This window comes from Canis lupus, chromosome 7 (assembly GCF_011100685.1).
Source record: "Canis lupus familiaris isolate Mischka breed German Shepherd chromosome 7, alternate assembly UU_Cfam_GSD_1.0, whole genome shotgun sequence".
NCBI classification, from domain to species: Eukaryota; Metazoa; Chordata; class Mammalia; order Carnivora; family Canidae; genus Canis; species Canis lupus.
Genome location: NC_049228.1, coordinates 44727813 through 44751420, shown reverse-complemented (window position 1 = coordinate 44751420; position 23608 = coordinate 44727813). Strand labels below are relative to the sequence as shown.

The window sequence follows — 23608 nt, the reverse complement described above, 5'->3', positions numbered from 1 at the left end:
GCATGAATTTTACTTTTTTAAAGTGTTGAAAAAAACCTAAGGAACGCATTATTTTGTGACATGTGAAAATTACATGACATTCAAGTTTCAGTGTTCATGAATAAAGTTTCATTGGAACACAGCCACATCATCCATTTAGGTATCACCTATGGCTGCTTCCCCACTGCCAAGACAGGTAGATTGACTGTGACAGAGACACATGGCCCCAAAGCTTAAAACATTTACTCTCTGGCCTTTACAGAAAAAGTTTGCTTACTAATCCTGGTCTAGAACATTAAAACAATGGTACTGGAAGCCACTTCATAGTTGAGGAGGGACTACGTCTGGGTATGGGGACTGGAAAGGACAGGAAATGTGACCTTCTGAACTGATGGATCTTAAGAACTGACAGGAGGCCCTACCAGACTGGCACCTGAGAGGGCAGTAGCTCCAGGGGACCAGGGGGAGGAAGAAAGAGAGGCAAAGGTCACCCAGCCACCCCATCCTCACTCTCAGACCTCTTTCCAGAACTGTCTCAGAGGCAGGCATGGCCTTCCCTCCCTCCCCTCAAGCCCACTCACGTGATCTCATTGTTCATGTCTGTGATGTCTATTCTGTCCAGGAACCAGCCTGGCCTGTTGCCTGAGTTGTCATGGCGAATCCGAATCTTGGTCAGAGCGCCCAGATCAATAGCATAGATGGTGAAGGTGTCAGTCTGGGAAGGGCCAAGGAAGTACTCAGAGGGCTGGCAGGTCCCTCCGCGCATGCATGGGCACACGCGTGTGCACGCGCGCACACACACACACACACACACACGGTGCCTCTACCACACACACAGTCTCGCCATCAGCCTCGCCCTCCAAGCACCTGGGGCAGCCTGGGGCCAGCTCTGGAAAACGCAGCCAGTTGACCGGCAGTATGGTCTGCACTGTTGGTTTTTCAACCCCACCAGGAGTCGTCCCACTCTCACTGTGTCCCAGAGGATAGAGGGAGGAGCGGGAGGGCCATGAAGGTGACTGAGGGGCAGAGAGAAAGCAGGCTGGCTGGTCACCCACACTGGTGTAATGGGATGTGTGCGTGTCTGTGTGTGGGTGTGGGGGCTGTCATTGGGCATGCATGGAAACCCCACGCTATGTGTGCACCTGTGTGCATAAACCCCTTCAACCACACATTCTGACTAAGCACCTGTGATGAGCCAAAGTACAAATCCAAAGTGATTTACATAATTCAAAGTGTAAATCCAAAGTAATCTGCAAGAACAGGAGACTTGCACTTGCTCACCCTGTAGGTGGGAAGACGTGTAGACCATATGTCCACATACTGCACGAGGCCGCCTTAGGCCCTATAAGTGAAGGGATTCTTCTTGGCTGTAACTTTTTGAACTCTTTATAATGAAAAACATTTCAAGTCTACAGGAAACTTGCAGAAACAGCACAATGAAATTCTGCATGCCCTTCACCTAGATTTTGTGTTTGCTTGCCCTGTCTTTCTTTTTTGCTCATTGTCTATTTTTTTCTGAATCACTTAAAAGTAAATGACAGATACTGGGATTCTTCACCTCTAAATTCTTCGGCATGGCTTTTCCCAAGAATGGGTGATTCTTGTATAATCACGGGCCAATTACCAAATTCAGGAACTCTAACATTGACACAGTATTATTATCTACCATACAAGGCTGTATGCCGATTTCATCCAGCATGCGGGCCCGTGACACCCTCTCTAGCAGGTTTCTTCCTATCTAGGAACATAGTGGCTGTAATTTTTAAAGAAAACTATCAAAACGTGAATAAGCCCTAATCCTCAAGTCATAGCAAGGGTGTGTGGGAAGAAAAAGCAGCCTTTGAAGTAAATCAGAGGAACCCATGAGTACTTTCATGGGTTTGGTTTCTTTCTTTTCTTCTTCTGTGTAGATGAGGGAACATGGCTTTGAGATCAGGGGCAGGGATAAGAAAGGTGAGACAGGATGGCCTTTCAGCCAGAGGATACTGTAAAACTTTGAAGGACAAAGATGACAGCTGGATTTTTTGTGCTTTTCTCACTATACCTGGAAGAGGGGCTTGTGTGCATTTCTTTCAATGCTCGAAAGCCTTCATGACTCCCCCCCCAGCAGGACACATGGTCCAGACTTCTCGACTTTCTTTCAAGGCCCTCATGCCCCACCCCCGTTCATTGGGCTCGTCAAGTTTCCCAGAGGCAGCATCCACCCTGGCTCAGCATTAGTACAGCACAGCAGGAAGATTCACGGTCCCGAGCTGGCCTTCCACATTTCCACCCCACGTCTTTGTCCTGTGGTCTCGCCCTCGGGGAGCACCTCTCAGGGTCATCCATAGACATCTATACCACACTCACCCGCCATAGCCCAGTGTACAGCTCTCCTTCCCACCATGTTTCCTCCAAAGCACCATCGGCACTTCTTCCTCCAAACCCCTGCTCCAGCCACTCAGCACCTGAGCTTCTGTTACCTACACTACCTCTGGTTAGTTCCCATGGGATCATGAGGCTCAACGCCCCCTCTCTGGGGCTCTCTTATATTTCCCACCACAAAGCATTGGTGCTTACAGAGGAGCCACCCCCATTACATCTGGGTGGACTGAACAAAGCACCCTGTTGGATATTGTGCTGTGGGCGAGGGGTGGTAGGGATAGTCCCGGGAATCAGCACCCTGCCCAAGGACCAGAAAGTCCACACTCTACCTGTCCCTGCTCAAACTTGTTGGACTTGTCTGACTTCTTCAGGGGCCGCTCGCCTGTGTCGCCATACTCCTCACCGTAGATGGTCAGATAGACGTTGGCATCGGTGCCAGCCTTGGGCACATTCCCTGTGATCACCTGGACCTCGTAGGTGTTGGCTGAGGACAGAGGAAAATGTAGCATTGAGGATGCCCAGGCCTTGAGGTGGAGCTGAGGCTCAGCCTCTCGAGTCCAGCCACCTCATGGCAGCAGGAAGGACCCATGGAGTCATCTGCCTCTACACTCACCTGGAACTAGACCCACCTCTCCTCCCTACTCAGGGCTTTCCTTTGCTATGAAGCCCAAGAGGCTGGGAGTCACAGGGAACTGCCCCCAGCAGCCCTCCTACCTCAGGTCCCACTTGGAGTCGTGGTGAGCTGTATCTAGGCTCCTCCTGAGAGCCACCCGACAGGGGCAGAACTTACCCCAGACAGACACCTGTCTGTGGTGGCCATTCAGACCAAGGTCAGGATACCTACTTGGGCACCATGATGGGTGCTCCCCTATGGGGCCATCAGTGACAGGAGAGCTAGACACCCCCCTTCCCCGGGCCCCCTTCAGTGGACCAGCTGACCCCTCCTCAGGCTTACGCTCAGGACCCGGCCGGCCTGCTGGCACCAGCTCCACGACAAGTTCATTGTCCTCCTTGCCCCGGGCCAGCCAGCGGTGAGCTTCAAACTTGTACTCCTCAATCACCTCCTGCATCCCTGGCCCGAACTCCTCCTCTTCCTCTTCCTCTTCAGTCTCCTCTTCTTCCTCCTCAGACGAGGACTCCTCTGATGAGGATTCCTCCTCTTCATCCTCCTCATCCTCCTCGTCACTGCCCTTCTTCTTCTTCTTCTTCTTCCTCTGCAGCTTGGCCTTCAGCCGCTCCTTCTTGAGCAGCTGCCGCAGCTTCTCCTTCTCCTTCTTCTTCCGGGCCTCCTCTTCAGGTGTGAGGTCCACCTCCCGCACCACCAGGTGCCGCAGCCACAGTGTGTCCACAAACCAGCTGGGTCCGAAGCCTTCGCCCGTGTGCCCCAGCCGGATCTTGAAGACCTCACCCACGTCTTGCGCCTCCAGCTGTGCGAAGCACAGGGCAGTGGCTTGGGGGGCCCCTGGTGTCCTCCCCCCACCCCAACCTGCAGCGCCATGCACAGGCCTGTGTGCAGAGCCTCAGGTTGGGGAGGCCCGGAGCCTTGAGCTCAGAAGCTTCCGCCTGTTCCCTCCCTCCTACCATGCCTGGTCGCTGGGCCCACCATCCAGGACCCCTTGCAGGCCCCCCTCCACCCAAACTTAGTCCTTTCTAACCCCAGGTGGTGGTCAGCATGGTGTCCCTGTCCCTTGGTCTCTTCCCCTTCTCCCCCACCGCATGTGCGCATATGCATGCACATGCACACACATACACACATGCACAGGTCACACTCATTCCTGTTAGTCCCAGTTCCATAGCTTTCTTCATGCATTCCCTCACCCAGAATGCCTTTATTTCTTCCTTTACTCCAAGTAAAAGCTTTTTATCCCGTTTTCTGAGCTTTGTTACTACTTTTCAAATGTTTAATTTATGCTTTTCTGCATTCTCTTTCCAAAGTTTTTTCCAGCCTGAATCATATATATAACTTTTGCAATAAAAAGTATTATTTTTTTAAAAAGTATGCAAGAAAAGAATATTATTTTTCAAAAACAAAAAGAACATCTCACCCACATTCCCAGGAACTGCAAGCCCCTCCCTGAGTACATGGCCTCTTCTCTCCCCGACAGGAGAGAGGAGGCCCAGAGCTTGGCTATGGTCCTAGCCTGTCACGGATGCCCTCCCTGTCCAAATGAGCTTCTCCCTGCCCACTGGAGTGGGAATTTCTAAAGACAGGGACCGTTCATTCTTGCTTCTCTCCCCCGCAGGTCTAGCACATGGCTAGCTCAAAGAGCAGTGCAGATGGGCTTAGCTTTTCTTCAGAGAATTGGGTCCTCAGGCTTTGATCTGCCACTCTGTTCTGAGCCTCACACTGCAGTGAGGTCTAGCCCTTGTAGAGCTCAGGGGAGGGCTCACAGGGGGTGCCTGATGGTTGGGTCACCCTTAGGGTTTCCCATTGTGATGGGCCCTTGTCTGGGATTCTGAGCCTTTTCAAAGCCTCGTGTCACCAATTCTCCCATATGTATCTTGGTGAAACTAAGGCCCAGGGCTGTCCCATGTATAACTCAATGCCTCATCACTGGAGTCCAGGCCTAGATGAGAACTCAGGTCTTTTGACTGTTCATGAAGCTACGATGTAGCCAAAATCACCTTTATGAGAAAATGATCAGCCAAAATGGGACCCAGGAGCCCCAAGAAAGAGATATTTTTTCTTCTCAGCTACGGCGGGGATGGGTTCTGAAACTGGTAAATCTCTACTTCATCACAAGAGATCTCTCTAGCATTTTCCAAGGCACAGCATCCCTGCCATAACCTCTGCAGACAGGCCTGCTCACCATCCCCTCTGCCCACATCTGTCTGTCTCACCATTACTGCTTCATCACATCCAACCACACAGCCTGGTGGCACTGGAAGATGCTCTGCTCTATTACATCTCTACAACTGGTCCCCATTTCCCAAGTACTTCTCTGACATTGACTGTTTTTATCCTTCCAAAGACTGTGAAGTAGGCTAGGGAGGCAGTCTAAGGCTAGGTTTGAACTGATGAAGAATCTGAGGCTCAGAGAGGTGAAATGCTAGGGCCTCTACCTCCTCAGCAGTGTAATGGGGGATTGGATTCAGTGAGGCCCTCTCTGGAGTTAACGTTCCATATACCCCAGTCCAGCTCAGCCAGGTTCTGCTCTGCTGGGCACTGGGGTAGGATTCTTTGCTCAGAGCTGTTTGTGGCACACAAACACACAAAAACACTCAATATGAATATGCTCTCTCCTTACATATCTGCACACACATGCACATACATGCACTAGTATCCCATATAGAACACTCATGTGCATCACACTTGCATCTTCCTCTCCTACCAACAACATGCTCACATTCTCATCCCTCCCTTTTCTCTATTCAAAGGGAAGTGCTGAGTACTGGGGCACTCAGAACACAGCCAGGAGACTCCTCCCCAGATTCTGTATGGGAAACATGGCCCTGCCCATAGGCTGAGAGAGCTGTAGAATCAGAGGCTGGCAGTGGCTGCCAGTAATCAAGGGCCTCATGCCATATTTTGCCAAATTAGAATCATCTACTCCAGCAATACTCAGAATTACAGCATGTTAGCCTCCCTGGTAAAGCTTGTAGAAGCATAACCCAGAAAACATACCCCACCATAGAGGTTCTGATTTTACTGATCCAGACGTGGGCTGGGAGCACTTTTTTTTCTTAAAGCTCCCCTGGTGATTCAGAAGAAGCCAGGGATGAGAACCACTGACCTAGTTCAATCCTTTCATTTTGGGGCACCCATTGGCACTCTGTGGGTACTCCCACTGCCTTACCCACACACACCTGGAATATGTCTTTGGATGCACGATCAAAAACTTTCGAGCGGCTGGAGAGGAAGAGCACTTCTGTCTTGCCGTCCTCGCCATAGATCTGCACGTAGACTCGGGCAGTGGTACTTGCCCCGCCCACATCCCCAGTCCAAATCTCAACCTCATAATGGACCACTGGGTAGGCACATGAGGGAAAAATAGACTTTCAGTAATATTAACAGCAGTAGGGGTAGTAAGCAAGATATTCCTGACCCTGTACCATGTCACAGGCATTGTCTTCTCTAATCCTCTCATCAGCAGGATAGGATTATCATTGCCATTTTGCAGGCTGACAAATTGAGGCTTAGAGGAACTGAGTAGGTGGTAGAAATGGCAAACTCAAGCAATCAGACTCCAAAGCCCAGCCATCCCCTGCACCACATATAACTGTTGGAGCCAGGATTGAGAAGTAGGCAATATACCAGCTAGCATTCTCTGTATATGCCCACCCCTGGGCGGACACCAAGATACAGAAAGAAGCAAAGGCTGTGTGTTTGTCTGTTTTCCTTATTTTCAGTCAAGGACAAGGGATTGAAATTATAATTTTCTTTTGAAAAAAAATATTCTTAAAACTTTTATTTATTTATTTGAAAGAGAGTGTGTGCACATGCACACATGGGTGGGGTGGGCAAAGGAAGAGGGAGAGAGAAACCCAAGAAGACTCTGTACTGAGTGTGGAACCTGACCCTGAGATCAGACCTAAGCTGAAACCAAGAGTTAGACGCTCAACTGACTGTGGCACCCAGGCACAAGCAAGCTCTACACCCAACATGGGGCTTGAACTCATGGCCTCAAGGTCAAGAGTTGTATGCTCTACTGACTAAGCTAGCCAGGCGCCCCTGAAATAATAATTTTCATTTAAATATACGCATCTTTCAGATGATATCAACAGATACATCTACACAAAGAGTTGCCTGTATTTTGAAGTAATACTTTATCAAGGAGTTAGAGGGTAGAAATGTGCTACAGGTATGCACCACTAGAGGGCACTACCCCCCAGTGAAGAGCAAAATGTCTACCAGAACTATGGTAGACCTTTTCTTTTAAAGTTTGCTGTGCTCTCAGCAAAGCCATTAAGATGATAACATGATTTTTTTTTTCCAAGATGAGACTTATTTTCAACAAGATGGAGGATCTTCCATTACTATAGCAATGTGAGAGATTTGAGGCAGAAAGCAAGAGACTGGCGGAGAGCCTAAAGAAGTTGAACTGGCGGGACGCCTGGGTGGCTCAGTGGTTGAACATATATCTTTGGCTCAGGACGTGATCCCGGGGTCCTGGGATCCAGTCCCGCATGGGGCTTCCTGCATGGAGCCTGCTTCTCCCTCTGCCTATGTCTCTGCCTCTGTGTGTGTGTGTGTGTGTGTCTCATGAATAAATAAATAAAATCTTAAAAAAAAAAAGAATAAGTTAAACTGGCCATCTGGGGAGTGAGGGTGGGAGAGTGTATGGACAGTGGGGGAAGAAGGGTAGATTCAGTAAAAGCTGACATTCCAAATGGAGAGAATCCCTAACCCCATTTCCTCTGAGATCCTAGACCAATAAGCAGCCAGAATGATACAAAAACTTGGATAGATAAAAATGGGCATTCAGAGAGTGAGAACCAGCTATTGGAAATTAATATCATAGCTGAAATAAAATATTCCATAGCAAGGGTCAAGTCAAAGACAGCTCATAAGAACAAAAGAGGAAGTTTCCCAAGAACAAAATGACAAATGATAGAAAGGTAAGAAAATCAGAGGAATTCCAACATCTTACCAAGAGTCTAGTTCTAAAGAATACAGAGAATAGAAAGTTGGAAATTGTCAAAGAAATAATATCCAAAAAGGTCTCAGAATTTAACAATGCTTCTAGAAGGAGCCCATGAGTTCCCAGAACAATGGATGAAATTAAAATGACAAAAGGCAGTGAGGACATCATGACATTTCAGAATGCCAGGAATAAAACTAGGATTCCATAAACTTCTGGAGAAAAAAAAACCCCAAAGGGTTGGATAACAGAATGGCATCAGACTTCCTAGTTGCAACACTGGGAGCTAGAAGATGGTAGCATAATTCCTTCTAAACTTTAAGAGAAAATGAGTTCTAACCCAAAATTCTGTAATGAGCCAAATTCCTGATCAATTGTGAGACATTTGCAGACATTTCTCCTCCATGCACTTTTCTCAGGAAGCTACTCAGTGGAAATGAAAAGGAGGAAGAAACCAAAGAAGAGGAAGACACAAAGTCCAGGAAACAGGAGATCCAACCCAAGATAAAAAAGAAAGGAATTTCCAAAAATACGGCCAAAGAAAGTCCCAAAGGACAACTTCTTGGCAGCCTAGAGCCTTTAGAGTTTCCTAAAGAATGCCTTGGGGTGGGGAGTGAGTGGAAAGAGGTGGAGAGGAAACAGAATTGCTGTTGGGTTTGGACTTATGAAGATAATTTTAGTTCCACTGGAGAGATGGAGATAAAATGATGTTATGGGAGAATTTTCTCCTCCTTTCCAAATTCATGGTTGAAGCCCTAAGCCCTAGTATCTTAGAATGTGACTTATTTGGAGATAGGGCCTTTAAAGAGAAAATAAAGTTAAATTGAGACCATTAGTGTGAGGCCCTAATCCAATATGACTGCTGTCTTTATAAGAGGAAGAGATTAGGACACACACATGCAAATGCCCAAAAGAAAGACCATATGACCATGTGATGTAGCAAGAAGGCAGCCATCTGCAAGGCAAAGAGTAAGGCCTCAGAAGAAACTTAACCGTCTGACACCCTGATTATGGACTTCTGGCCTCTGGAACTGAGAGAAAATAAAATTCTGTTGTTTAAGCCATATAGTCATGGTATTTTGTTATGACAGCCCTAGTACACTAATATGGGTAGGTGGGTATATAGAAATACAGAAGGGTATATAGAAAACTATACAAATGAAAAATTAGGCCATTATTAACTCCAGAAAAAACAAAAAGTTGTACAATAATTGAAATGCAATCATCATACAATAGGTGTCTCAGCAGTGAATAATATTTACACAGTCATAGTAATGTAAAAATTGAATATTGATGTAATTTTATTGAAGGCTGGAAGGAAGGGAAGCCTGTATGTACACACACACACACACACACACACACACACACAAGTTAAAAGAGCTAAATTCTCCTCTTCCATTGTAGGAAGTCAAGAGTTTTATTATGAATAAAATAATAAAGAAATTGGTAAGCAAATTGTTTAAAATATAGAGAAATTTCAGAGGAAAAGTGAAAGTAATTTAAAAGTTGTTACCTTTGAAGAAGGGGGAGGGTAAGGAGAAGGAACTACTACTTTTTAAAAATCTATGTCTTGTTAACTAGTATCTGTATCACTATAAAGGAAATCAAGTTTTAATTTCTAAAAAGAGGAAAAGAGTTGATTCTTCACACTGGCAGGTACCATGTATGTATGTCTATGTGACACAGTCTTCAAGGAATCTACAGGATAGTTGGGGAGGGAAAATGCACACATGAAAAGACACAAGGAGTTGTGGGCAAGGAAGAGGTGAATTCATATTGGGGTTCTTTCTCAGGGAAGCTTCTGGGGGAAGTGAGCCTTGGGCCATAGACTTCAGGGTAAATATAGAAATGCAGAGGTGAGGGAAGTGACATTTTCTGCATCAGTTTTTGGTGCCACTATCTTCCTGACCCTCTACATAACCTCTTGTTTCTCTAACCCCTACCATAACTATAGCTTTCACATCACGTGCAACAGGTAGCCAGGTCACCTGGAATTTCACCTTCATTCAGAGATGTTGCCACCCTATCCAAAAATGCCCTCCACCCCTGTGCCGTGACTATCACCCTATCCTGCTTCATTTCCTTCATAGCTCTTACTTGGATTGTATTATATATTTATTGTTTGCCCCGCCGCTTCCCCTGGTGGAATGTAAATTTCACAAATGCAAGGATTTGGTCTATTTTGTGCCTAGGACAGGGCTGGCTCAGAGAAACAGTCAATATATATACTTATCAAATAAATCTATGAATAAACAGCTTTACCTCCTCAGCCAGTTTTCCTAGTGGAACACACGGACTATGTCTCAAACTCTTGTATACAGGGCTGAGAATATATATTTTTAAACAGAGTTATTTGCTGTCTTTATTCCGGAAAAAAAAAATGCTTCATTCACTGAGTCCTCAGTTTCTCCATTTGTAAAATGAGCCCTTTTGCCCCTCCTAGACCCGTGATACCCCAGGCAATCAGAAGCCCCATTATCTCCCCTCCTTGTTAGGAAACAAGACCCAGGTCACCACATAGTCCCTCTTCTTTCCCCACTACCCCATCCCACAGGATAAACTGCTCAAGGTCCCATCACTGCTGCTTCCGTACATTTCTGGATTTCCACGACCTCACTGGGATAGAGCTCCACTTCCAGGCGCCCATCGGCCTGGTTCTTGTCCAGCCAGCGGTTGGCAGGGAAGGTGTACTGCTTGCCTTGGCGGGGCACACGGATCTGGACGCTGCCAAGGAACCAGCTGGCGTGCATGCCCGTGCTGTCATGCCCGATCACCAGCCGGCTAATCTGGAAGGAAACGCAGGGTGCGAGTGAGCAGAGCTGGTGCGTAGAAACCTCCGCGCCTCCATACCTACCCACCCCACCATCCCCCCCAAACACTGGTGCAAACTGCTGTCCTCAACCCAGATCTTCAGTTCCCCAAAAGAGGAGGCCACTCAGAAGGAGGAGGCTGGGTCCCAGTCTTGTCTGCCACCAGCCACCTGGACTACTGGGGGCCCATTTCTCCTGCCCGGAGCCTCCGTTCCCTCCTCTTAAGAGCAGCTCACCTCTCAGGGAAGTTGTGAGAAGCACATGAGGGAGTGGGCATGATGTGAACTTTGAAAGCTCCAGTATGTACTTGGGTGGTGGCTGCACAGGAAAGGGAACATTCAAAACATGAACCATTTGCTTCTAATATAATCATGGTATTGATTTGGCTTTGTTCTGCTTTAAACAATGCACTATTGTATGTACCTCTGCATTTTTTTCTTTTTCTCTGCACCGTCATATAAGTGACATGGTAGGTAGACACCCTCTCAGGACAGCCTCTCTGGTTCTATGCTCAATCTCTCCTCTTACCCTTGGCCCTGAGGAACATATTTCTCTTTCCAGTAGCACTCAATTGTCCACTTGCTTTGCTATTTTACATTTTAACACCTTTACATTTGACATAGACAATGGCGTCAATCATCATGTTACCATCCTTATGAATACTTGTTTCTCCAATGTTGAATCACTTTAGTGTTTTCTTGAAATGCTGTCTGTGGGGCAATTCTAACATCAGATGGAATTATCAAACAGCCTTTGAGATCCCTGCCAAGCTTCCCCCCTGATTCTCTCTGTGTTGGTTTGGAGGGTAATGCTAGCCATGAGTCTGGGGCCAGAAGGCTAGCTCTAGACAACTGTCCCTCCAAGCCCTGTTCTTGCCCTTCTGAGTACTAAGTGCCTCTTTGAGCTCATCATGAAACACTGTTGTAACTCAGTGCATGTCTCCTCAGACTACTGGAAGGAAACCAGCTTTGTGTACAGAGCCCGAGAGCCTTTTGGGTGAGTGCCAGGGGTCACAGGAGAGTGTCACTGTCTGTGGTGCTGGGACAGTGACAGGACCAGCTGAAAGAGTAAAGACAGAGATAGGTGTCTTCTACCTGACACAGTGGGAAGCTCCTAGGACAGAACTTCTTAATTTCCTTCAATTCCAGAATGCCCAGCACCTACGTGGAGCAATTATTCTGTCAATAACAGCTAGCGTTTACTGAGCGCTTTCTGTGGGCTTGGGGTATTATTAACCTAGTTAATGCTCACAACAATGCCATTAGCATCCCTTGTCGTTATGAATGAATGCAACAAAGGTGAGGTCACTTACAGGCTTGGCAGGTAAGTGGAAATGTGGGGCCAGACTGACACTCCCAATCTCTTGGCCACACTGTCTGCTGAGTGTGTTTCAGAAACACAAGGAAAGGCCCCAAACACCATTCTCCTTCCCTCAGATGTCTCATTTATCTGCTGGCTGTTACCAGAAATCCTCAGTAAAGGGAACAGCATTTCACTCTATGATTATTAATTCTGCTGAAAATGTAAATACCTTTTAAGGAAGGAAAACTTTGATTTACCGTCAAGGTATAAAGAACTGATGTGAAATCTTCCCTCTGAGAGCATTTTCATGGAGTACTTCAAATAGAGTGAAGCTCAGAGACAGGGGAAAGGGATTGCAGAAAGTGAGGCTGCAGTCAGGGAGTTGTCAGCATCCCAATTCCCACTAGCCACATCTTGAGAAGGGCAGGTGGTAAGAGGAAGCCCAGTTCAGATATTTCTAGAAAAGTTTCCAAAACTATAGTCCAGGGGGTTAGATCTGTGCGTTTCCAGATGAAGAGCTTAGGCTGCTAGCAGCAGGGCTACCTGGGGCCTTGACCAAGTGCCACCTTCAAAGGCAGAATCTTTCCCTTGCTGCTCAGGGTGTGCACTGAAACAAGTTTCCTGAGCGTAATTCAGATGCACAGTCATGTTTGGAGTTGGGAAGTATTTTTAGCCACTCTTTTCCTTCCCTGCGTGCCAGCATTCCCTTCTCCAAGACACTGGGACCCACCTACACTGGTCTTGGCTCTGTAGGTAAAGGAAATGTTGAGACCACAGACACCAAAAATAGTCACTCCATCCCTGAAGGGACTGCAGAAGCTTAACCACTGTCCACATAGCTTCTGCTGCTCTGGGTCATAGCCAGATAACAATGTATGTCTCCTACCCCCAAGTGGGCATTCTTTTCCCTTCAAAATGGGTTCACCTGTGTGCATGTGAGGATGCATATGCATGTGGTGTGTGTGCATGTGGGGGTTGTGATATGTGCGTGCACATGTGAGTGCGTGTGTGTAGTCACATGTGGATATATGCAGGGTGGGGGAGACCATGTCACGTGGTCTCAGGAAGGGGACTTACAGTTCCGATGTTCAGGGTCTCCAGGGTGAACTCATCCACTCGGGCACGTTCAAAATAGTCTTGCAGATTGTTATCAGAGACCAGAAGAACTTGCTTGATGGTGTCAGATTTATCCCCATAGAGCTTGATGTAAACTCTGGAGTCTGTGCTGGCCCCAGAGACATCCCCCGTCTTCAAGCTGATGTGGTAGCGGAAGTCTGGATGGACCAAGGTGAGAGGTGGGGAGGGAGGTGAGGTTAGTGCAGGGCAGGTGGGAAGGGCTGGAGCAGAAGGGTGGTCTGCAGCTGGGGTGGGACACAGGGCTGGGGGTCAGCAGCTGAGCCCTTGTGCTCTCTAAGCAGCTCCACAATGGGACAGGGCTCCCTTCTTCTCTGTCGGGTCCCCTCATCTACAACACTGGGATGCTAACCCCAGCATGGCCTGCCCGAAAGGTGTGAACGCTCCGAGAACAGGTAAGCATTCGAAGAATGGCAAGTACAGGGCCCTTGAAGGACCCAAGGCAACCGTTTTGTCCAGTTTCTCATCCAATGGGTGCGGAAACAGAGGCAAAGGAGCATCAAGCTTTGCAGACGGTGTTTAGCACATTATATATGTAGAGTTGTCACTAAGGACTTTGATCTTGGCTTTACAAGCTAGGGATCCGGGCTTTAGAAGGTTACACGTTTGGTTCAAGGCTGTTGACAGTTGAGCCAGGACTGAAATTCTAATGTGGACCTAAAGCCCCATCGTGAAACAGGGCACCATGCAGATGGTGCTCCATTTTCTCATCAGAAAGATCTGCATTGCCTGTGCCTAAGGGGAGATAAGAACGCCTGTTGGCTAGTGGTACTGCCTTTGTTGCTCTTATCGACAGAGCCCTAGATGTGCTCAGGGCCCCACATCCAAAGCCACAAAGAGACTGTGTACACAGCCCAGACAGCGAAGAAAATTGCAGATCATCCCTCAGAGCCTCTTCCTCTCCGCCCTCCCCACTGCTGCCCCTGGGGTGGGGGTGGGGGAATGAAGGGAAGAGCACATGCCTGTTCCAAAGGCTTACTTCCATGCAGCAAGGGGAAGGTGCCTCTCTCACCGGAGGCCTACTCACCACCTCACCTGCTCATCAGGACGACTTACTCTTCAGTGTTGCATTGCTGTCACTGGGCAGCAACTCTCGGACCAGCTGACCATCATCCTTATCCTTGTCCAGCCACCTGGTGGGTAGACAAGGGGCTGTTAGCTCTCTGAGTGGTCCACCGCCAACCATCGCACAGTTCCTGCAGAGTCACCAGGGAGGTCAGAACCGTGAGTTCGGCAGAGGAAAAGGCTCTACAGAAGCTAAGAACAAAGAGTCCCCACTAGACTGGAGAGGGAGGACTGCCCTGAGGAGGTGATATTGGCTGAGGTTGGAAGGATGTCGAGGAGTTGGCTGGGAGAAAAGGGAGGTGCTTTCCCAAGGGAACAGCATACGTTGGGACAGAGCAGGGCCTCCAGGAGCTGACCTGAAGGCCCCTGTGGATGGAAGGCAGCAGGGTGTTGGGGGCAGGGAGTAGCTGGCATGTGAGGAAAGGAGGCTGGAGGGGTAGAAGGTCACAGCATGCAGGACATTGGCAACCGCAGTAGAGAGTCTATCTTGAAAGCCAAGAATATCGGTGTCATTGTTATCAGCAAAAACAATCGTCTCTTTTTGGGAGAATCTATTGTACAGATGGCACTGTGCTGGGGGTTCTGGGGAGAAAGAGAAGGCAGAAAAGAGGCTTGGCCCTCAGAGAACCTACCACCTAGTTAAGAAGATAGGATAGATTAGGGGCGCCCAGGCGGCTCAGTTGGTTAAGCGGCCAACTCTTGATTTTGGCTCGGATCATGATCTCAGGGTCATGAGACTGAGCTCCATGCCAGGCTCTGCACTCAGCAAGGAGTCTACCTGAGATTCTCTCTCTCCTGCTCCCTCTGCCCCTCCCCATGCTCACTCATGCTCTCTCTCTCAAATAAACAAACAAACAAATAAAATCTTTAATTAAAAAGAGAAGCTGGAATAGACTAGCCAAGGCATGGAAGACCAGGACAAGGATGGTTGTTGGAGCAAAGTAAGTGCAACAGGAATTTAAAGAAATGAGAACAGTTTGTGGGGAAGGGGTTTTGCCCTGAGTCCTCAAGGAGGAATGAGATTTGTCAATAAGGAGAGGCTGATCTGGACCCCACGGGGCCAGGTTTGATGGCAGTGACTCATCTATTCACCAGAGTGGGCTGTGGCTCCAGCTCTCTGCTGGTCATCCACTCTTGGGGCAACATGTTGGACCAGTTCACCCAAAAAGCACCATCCCCACTGAGCCTGGGCATGCAGCCTGAGAAATCAGATGACCGTGCAAGCATGAGATGCCCAGGCCTTAGTACTCACAAGGGTCTGTGATACAGGTGATGGAGCAGAAGAAATGCCCATAATGTTCTCCAGCATCCTGGGGAAGCCAAGATACTTACCTCTTGACCAGTGTCTCCCGTTTGCCTTGGTCCTGGAGCTTGTCTTGGCAACCCAGCCCTGTCATACTCCTGGCAGGGAGGTACCTCCTTGGCCACAGAACCCATCAGGGAAACCAAGGCCTTGCCTACTCCCCAGCCCTCCCGACACGGAGCTCAGGTCTCCCTAAACCACAATACCCCTGCCAATACACCCTCACATTCCCATGGGACCTTGCTGCCTGCTGGCTGTTAGCTCATAATAAATGTTACTCAGTGGTTGAGTAGTCACACTCACTGTGGGCTTTGGTGCTGTGTGTCTTGAACACCAAAGTTATCTGGGATTCCAAGACAGGAGGATGCATTTGCAGAATTCTTGGCACTGACAATGGTGGAGGTGGAGGGGTGGGGATGGGAGAGAGATTTGAGAGCAGGAACTACTGCCTAGGGCCCCTCTGATCAACCCATTAGGAGTCTCCCCCTCTGTCCCATGGAGGTCGCCCGGCAGCTCCCACAGCAGAGACTGTAGAGAACGGGGTGGTATGGCCCAGCCACCCTCTTGGGGATGGCAAGAATGGAAGCCAGCAGCCCCGCAGGCACTGGGAAATCCATGCGCCCTTTCTCTACCACTCACCCACCACCAGGCTACTCCAGCAGTAAAGGGACACAGTGGTTTGTCATTTTAGTTTCCAACTGGAAGGTATTAATAAATATTTCCAAATATAGTCATTTTCTTTCAGCTTCAGACACTTGGGTGAACGCCTCTGTTGGTGATTTTATTGCTCTTTCCTCAGGCTCATAAGAAACGTGAACATCTGCACATGCATGTACACACAACACACACACACACACACACACACACACACACACAGCTGCCAGAGCTGAAACACTCACACTACCTGATCCTGGCAGAGAAGTGTGATAAAGAGGCCTGATTTGTTCTCCCCCAAGCAGCTAAAATAACAGTTCAGGTGAAAAAAGCAGCAGCGTGGGAGTGCACACTCCATCTCCAGGTTCTTCAAAGTCCTCCTGGGTCCTGAGTCAGTAAATGCCACCACATGCCTCAACCAAGGCAAAGGAATTCATTTTCTTAAAGATGCATGAATGCTTTATGGGTTTGGGGGCAGGAAGGTCTCTAGGGTGTTTGAGGGCCTTGACTTGCCCTCTGCCCTGCAATCAGAATCACTGGTGTCTTTGGCAGACTTGGCTCCTTTCCAAGCACAACCCCATTTTACCCTTACCATCACTGTAAGACACATGCTGGTTGGGAAGGTGCAGATGACCAGAGAAGTTAAGAAATTTGCCTAAAGCCACACAGCAGGGAAGTAGCTAGACTCCTGGTCCCACGCTATTCCTGAACCATGCATGAGCACTGTAGGCAGTGTAAACATCCCAGCTTTCTCCTCATCCTCTTTCCAGGATCCCTGTCCTCTTACTGACCTGCCTTAGGGCTCGGTCCTCAGAGTTCTTCATCCACACTCTCCCTGAAGGATCCCACATCCATTTCCCTGACTTTAAATTCTATCGTTATGCTCTCATTTTCTGGAGCTATTTCTCAAGGCCTGACTCAGCCTACTCCACTCACAAGCATCTCAAACCTACAAACCTAAAATGCCCCAGCTAAACCTCCAGAGTCCAGCCCAGCCCCTTCCCCACAACCCTTCCTCCCCAAGCTCCCTTCTTCAGCAGGGAGCACAGTCTCTGCCCAGGTCTCCAATTGCCCTCTCTCTTGTGGGCACATCCTATGAGCTCTACCTCTAGGATCTGTCTCTAGGGTAGCCCCATCTCTCTACCTCCACTGCCACCATCTAGGGCCAAGCTGCCATGTTATGGGTTTAAATGTGTGCCCTGAAAATGATACGTTAGTCTTAACACCTAGCACCTCAGAATGTGACCTTATTTGGAAATAGCGTCCTTCTAGAGGTAACAGAGTTAAAATGAGGTCATTAGAGCAGGCCTTAACCCAAAATGACTGGTGTTCTCATAAAAACGGGAAATGTGAACACAGAGACACATGTGTACAGAAGGAAAATGATGTGAAGACACAGGGAGAAGATGGCCATCTTCAAGCAAAGAATGCCTGTGACCACTCGAAGCTGAGAGGCATGGGGCAAATCCTGTTCCGGGCTCCTTCAGAGGAAGCACGGCCCTGCTGACACCTTGAATTAGAACTTTTGGCCTCCAGAACCACGAAACAAAAATTCTGTTGTTTAAGCTACTCAGACTGTAGCACATTATTACAGCAGCCTAGCAAACTATTGCGTGCCATCTCGGGCCCTGCAAACCCTCCTACCAGGCCCTGTTTCTCCTCTGGACCCCCTATAGCCTGCCTTCCCCCCAGAAGCAGAGGGAGCTTCCCAAAATGGAAGTTCCTTGTCCAAAGCCACATAGTGGCCACCTGTCCCTGGCCTCTGTCCACCTTGACCTCACCTGATGACCTTCTACTCTGACTACCTGCATTGGTTTCACTGAAGTTCTAGAAGCCTCAAGCTCTTCCCCCAGCACTTTCCTTTCTGTCCGTCAGGAAGTCAGCCTAACTGTCTCCTCTGCAGACAGAACTAACCAGAGCCTCCATCTCTAAGTCACTGTCACTGCTCCTGTTAGCTCCGCACCATCGTGTGTTTCCTTCATTCCATTCCTCATGGTTCGTAAGTATGGCTTTCTTCGTTTATTCACTTGCTTACTGTTTAGTTCCCCTCTAAGCTATACACATCTGAGGTCAGGGAGCAAATGCATATAGCAAGTGCTTAATAAATATCTTTTGAATGGATGGAGATAAGGCTGCTCCACTGAGCGTTCCAGCCAGACAGCCTCCTGGCCCAGTAGGGGGGAAATGAGTTAGTGATGGACTTGGAGAGAGGCCAGAACTCTCCCATCTCATCCTTCATCCTTAGGTGCCAGGCAGCTCCTCACCAGTCTCTGCATGAGCCACCTCTTCGGTCCATGCTTCATGCCATTTCTCCAGCCTGCATGACCTACCTCCCTTGTCGCCATCCATCTACCCTTTGATCTCCACTCCCAGCCCTCTTCCTAGAAGGCTTCCTCAGCCTTCCCAGCCCCTACTGTGAGCTTCTCTCTGTCCATTAGTGCCACTCACTTAGAGCTGTCTGAGTCATTTCTTATCTTTTTAATGTAATCCCTTGTAATACTTAGAGTGGTTAGACTTTGAAGACTGTAGAGGTCTTTGTCATGAACAAAAATGTTTCACTATTATTGTCCCATGGGATTGTCCTAGTGGCCTTCCATAGCTGGGAAACTCCTCCTCCTGAGCTTATGGAGGTGGTAAGCAATTCAGCTGTGGCAAATGTGTCTGCCTACACATGAGTACAATTGTGTGTATGGTTAGAGGAAGAAGAATGCATCCACTGTGGGGCTGGGCTGTTGGGCAGCTTGTCCTCACCCACTCCAAGGAAGACTGCCCTTAGCGCAGCCACCCTCACGGAGCCTGAGCCAGTCCTAAAGAAGTGAGCTTGGACATGCAGCACCTTGTTGATGGGTGCAGGCTGAATCCTTTGCAGAGCCTGGCAGGTCCAAAGCCCCAAGCCAAGAATACTGCGTACACCTCCCTGATGTTGCCACTGAATAGGAATGGCCAACTTGATGGTGAAAAAAAAAATCTCTGTCAGTATCTTCTAGAAATCGATGAAACCCCAAACTGGTTATGATAGAAACCCAAATATTTAAGAAGAAAGAGAAAAGAAACTTTACCTCACTAGTAAGTTCAGGAAAGGGAATGAAAACAAAATAAGGTATCTTGGAAAGACATTCCCAGGAACAGATGTGGGTAAAGGCCCATCCAAATGGTAAAAAAAAATCACATTTGATTCAAAAGTTTAATTCAGCAGGTATTAATAATCTGAGGGAACTCAGTTAAATTCTGAAACTGTCATACTGTATCTTTAAAAAGTCATGAAATTTTGGTACTTAAATAGATATCCCAGCAGTGCACTGGGACACCTGACACTGGCTCATCACCCATAGGTACAATGGGGACACAAGTCTAAGCGCCACCAGCAGGGCCACTTCTTCTTGCACCAGCTACAACCTTAAGCCACTGTTTTGCTCCCAGATCCGTGGTGTGGGGAGGGCCCAGGACCGAAGCTAGAGAACACAGAAAGCAGCCAGACTACGCACCTGAGACACGGGAACTCCACGTTGTCACTCTCGGGCTGCCCCTCTTCTCTCACCAGAACCCGCTCCAGGAACCAGCCGCTGCCCCCGCCTTTGCCGTCATGCCTGATCCTTACCCGCCTCACCTTCCGCATGGTGACTGACTCAATGGTGAACTCATCGGCCTTCAGAGGGGAACACAGCAAGGCTAGTTGGACAGTGGCACCCTTGGGACCCAAACACCAAAGGAAAGACACAGGCCCAGGACTCAGAAAAGCCATGGCTGATGGGTTGGGCTACTGATCTTCCACAGGTGGGCTGAGGGATACCTAGAAAGAAAAGTCTAACTCCTCCTCCAACTGCCTCCACTGAGAAGTCATTCCCTGTCAAATTCCCAACAGGGAAGGTCTGTATTTTTTTGGTTACACCATGACCATTCTCTATGATCTCTTTCTAAAAGGCAAATCTCCCAGCAGGATGAACACGGTAAGCTGGTACCATCAGTAACCATTTATCATGAATTAGTTCCTTGGCTAATCAACTCGGGCTCCTGCTACAGAAGGATAGCAGGAGGGGCATGGCTAGGACTGATTGGCGGGGGCGCTAGTGGTCTTGCTAATTTCATAGTTTTGCCTGCCAGTGGGGCAGCAGGAGTACAGTAGGGGCTGAGAGTTACCAAGCCCACATGAGCACACCTGGGAGCCTCCAGAAACAGGATCACAAGGGTGGGATTTATGGATAAGGGAGTGGGATGGAGATAGAAGGAAAGCATGTGTGGGGGTGGAAGGCAAAGAGGAAATGTAAATATCTACGTGAAGTCACCCCCTCGGTCCCTCCCCAAATGAACCTGGATCCACCCACGACTCTCAGATTATTTTTACTATCATAACCTTCTATGACCCCAAGAACCAGGCCAGCCTGGAGTGGCCAGAGACAAAGACCTCCACTCAATTTCCAAGGCTTGGCTACCCTCACCAAGGAAGGGCAGCAGAGGAGGGAGAGAGCCAAGACTTTTGGAAGGTTGATCTGCGAACCGCTTCAGCTGGTGAGCGCTTTGAGCCTCACTTTATTGCAACAATGACTCTACCAAGCACCAACCCTGTGATGCAGGCCAGGCAGTGCATCTGTGTCCCTAATCCTCACATCAGCTGGCCACAGGCAGGCATCTCTTCCCCACTTCAGACATGGGGAAACTAAAGCTGGGGAAATGGAGCAACTGGCCCCACCCTGAGTTTGCCCCCAGATCTGCTTGGCATGTTCCCTACTGCCCCACATGCGGCCTCCCCAGGAAGCTCATTTAACAGGTAGGGAAGAACAAGGGGACCACCCTGCACATCTATAAAGAGAGTAGGGGCAGAACCCAGCTCTTCCACTCCCATATTTCATGTCTTTCTTGATTTCTTTTTCAAAGAGGAAATGAACAAGTTGCCCCTAATGGTCATGTCTAGCGGAAAGAGCAAAGTTCCCAGCCTTCCACTAGCCTGTGTCCTCCAGTCAACAAGCAAGGTGCCAAGCATCCCTCCCTGCCTGACCATCCCCTGCCCCCAGGGAAGAAAGGTGCTGCTCCTACCCGCAAATGTCTTCCTGTTCTGCCCCCCTCTCAAAGCTTAGGGGTGTGGAGGGGACCATGACCCCTGAAAGGGTGGTTCTTCAGGTCCCAGCTGGATAGTCCCAGGAGCCTAGAGGCTCTATCATGCATGTTAGTTTGCTCTTCCCTTGAACAATCCTCTCTGACGACTGGGACCCAGCATCGCTATCAGAGCAGGAAAGACAAGGAGATGGGACCTGGGACAGGGACAAGGGGGGTGGGGTTGGTACATGGCTATACTCACATTCCCCTTCTCAAACAGGTCGGTGTTATTCCTGCAGTTGTAGAGCAGCCGCTCCCCTGTGTCCCCCACATCACCAAAAAGGCAGAGGTAGACATTGGCATCGGTTCCTGCACCTTCGAGTTCTCCAGTACACACGGTCACACGGTACCTGGCCACTGTAAGGTAGAGAAAAGAACACAGTGGCTGACCTCCCCTTGCTCCCAGCATTGGCCCTATTGCTCCTGTCTCTAAGCACCTCTTCCCTTTTTCCCACTACCCCCTCAGGTCTCGCCTGAGCTGACCCTGCTGCCTCCCTGGCTTCACAAAATCCCATCTCACCCAGTCATGGATCGGCTCACCTGCAAGACTCTCTTCCCAGACAAACCAGAGGTTCTCAGGCTTGGACAAGCATCTGTATCCCCTGGGAAATTCTTGTAAGAATGCAGATTCCTGTGTCCCATTTAGACTTCCCAAATTTTAGTTTCCAGAGGTGGGATCCCTAAAACCACTTTGTTGATATGCTCCCCCAGGAGACTGTTAAGGGGGGTTGGCAGTGTTTGGGGGCCATGGGTCTGATTCAACCATTTTGACACCTGATTCCATCCAACCCAGCAGACTCTCTGCCTTAGATTGTTCTCCAAGTAGTATGTGTCTTATCTTCTCCAGTAAGATAGCTCTTGTTTGTGAATCAGAACTGAACCCCCTTTGCTTCAGAACTGAAAAGCACCAAATGCAGCCACTGTGGGAGGGACAGCAGCTTCTTTCTTTGTTGAAAATGTACCTTGGAGAAGGTGGACCTGCATCCCTGCACATCACAGCCTCCCTTCCCACTCCAAATAAGCTAGAAAGTGAAATTCATTCATTCACACACTCATTCATTCATTTGCCCTATATCTATTGACTGAAGCCTAGCAGTGCTAGGCACCCTTATTGGACAGGGATTCAGTAGTGAGCAAGAAAGACAGAGTCCTGCCCCCATGGAGCTTCCATCAGATTTGAGAGTGGGTAGGTGGAGAGGAAAGATGGACAGTAAAATCATAATAAATTATGAACAGGAAAGTTTTTTCAGTAATGTCTGCAAGAAAGATCACATAGGAGAGGGGTGCCCCTGAATGGGATGAAAATGGGGAGGGGAGTATGGGGAGAGAGTGAAGAGGATTTAGAGACGCAGAAAAGCTTGCAGCAAGAAGTTGATGTCTGGTACAATGCCAATGATAGGAGCCAGCCACAGGAAGCTCTGAGAGAAGAGGGGGTGAGTAAGTGCAAAGCCCATGTGGGGATGTTCTTCTCTCTGGGAACAGAGAGGGGCCAGTATGGCTTGGTTAGATGAAGTCCAGAACTGGACCAAGGCCAGCATGGTGGGGGTGTGTGTGTGACAGATGAAGGTCAGAAGTGTGACTTCCTTTGTTGTTTTTTTTATACAAGGAGAAGCCATTAGAGGGCTTTAAACAAGGAAATAGCCTGCTCTGTTTATGTTTTAAAGATCGCTCTGGCTGCCATGGAGAGAACTGATTGTAGGGGAAGAAGGAGTGAATCAGGCCAGTTAGCAGAATAATTATAGTTGTCTAAAAAAGTAAGAGGGTGCCTAGGACTAGGGGTTCCCTGGAAATGGAGAGAAGTCAGTAGATTAGAGATATATTTTTGAGGTAGAACCAATAGTACTTGGTGATGGATTGGAAAAGTAATAAGGGAAAGAGGAATCATGGATGACTCCTAGGTTTTTGGCTTGGGCAACCAGGTAGATAGTATTTCCAATAAGAAGTAGGGATGCCTGGGGGAAAGATGGGCTTAGAGACAGAAATCAATGGTTCTGTTTGTTCATTATAAATTTGTGGTGTCTATTAGATATTCATAAAGAGAGACCAAGATGGCAATTGAATATGTGTCTGGAGAGTAAGGATTGTTGACATGACTTTGGTCATCATTGGCACATGGATTCTACTGAAAGCTATGGGACCAGATGAGATCCCTCACAGAGAGGATTATAGAGAGACACCAACATTAGAGGTCAAGCCCAGGAGAAGCTAGCAACTCAGATGAGAAGCAAACAGTGAAGGTGGGGGGAAACATACTGCTGGACATGCTTCTGAAGCCAAGAGAAGGGAGGAAAGATCATCTGTAGTAAAAGCCACTGAGGAAAGAG

The 23608-nt window shown here is 48.5% G+C and overlaps 1 protein-coding gene across 1 annotated transcript in view; it reads right to left on the bottom strand.

Moving 5' to 3' along the window:
* Positions 1-23608, bottom strand: part of LOXHD1 (lipoxygenase homology domains 1) — a 164599-nt gene that overhangs the window by 66526 nt on the left and 74465 nt on the right. The window contains exons 13-21 of the mRNA XM_038543364.1: positions 21487-21641; positions 19679-19839; positions 14228-14304; positions 13115-13311; positions 10519-10711; positions 6151-6311; positions 3299-3770; positions 2673-2827; positions 561-694 (exon numbers count right to left, since the gene is read on the bottom strand). Of these exons, the coding sequence (XP_038399292.1) occupies positions 561-694; positions 2673-2827; positions 3299-3770; positions 6151-6311; positions 10519-10711; positions 13115-13311; positions 14228-14304; positions 19679-19839; positions 21487-21641 (1705 nt within the window). The remainder of the gene's footprint in view (positions 1-560; positions 695-2672; positions 2828-3298; positions 3771-6150; positions 6312-10518; positions 10712-13114; positions 13312-14227; positions 14305-19678; positions 19840-21486; positions 21642-23608) is intronic.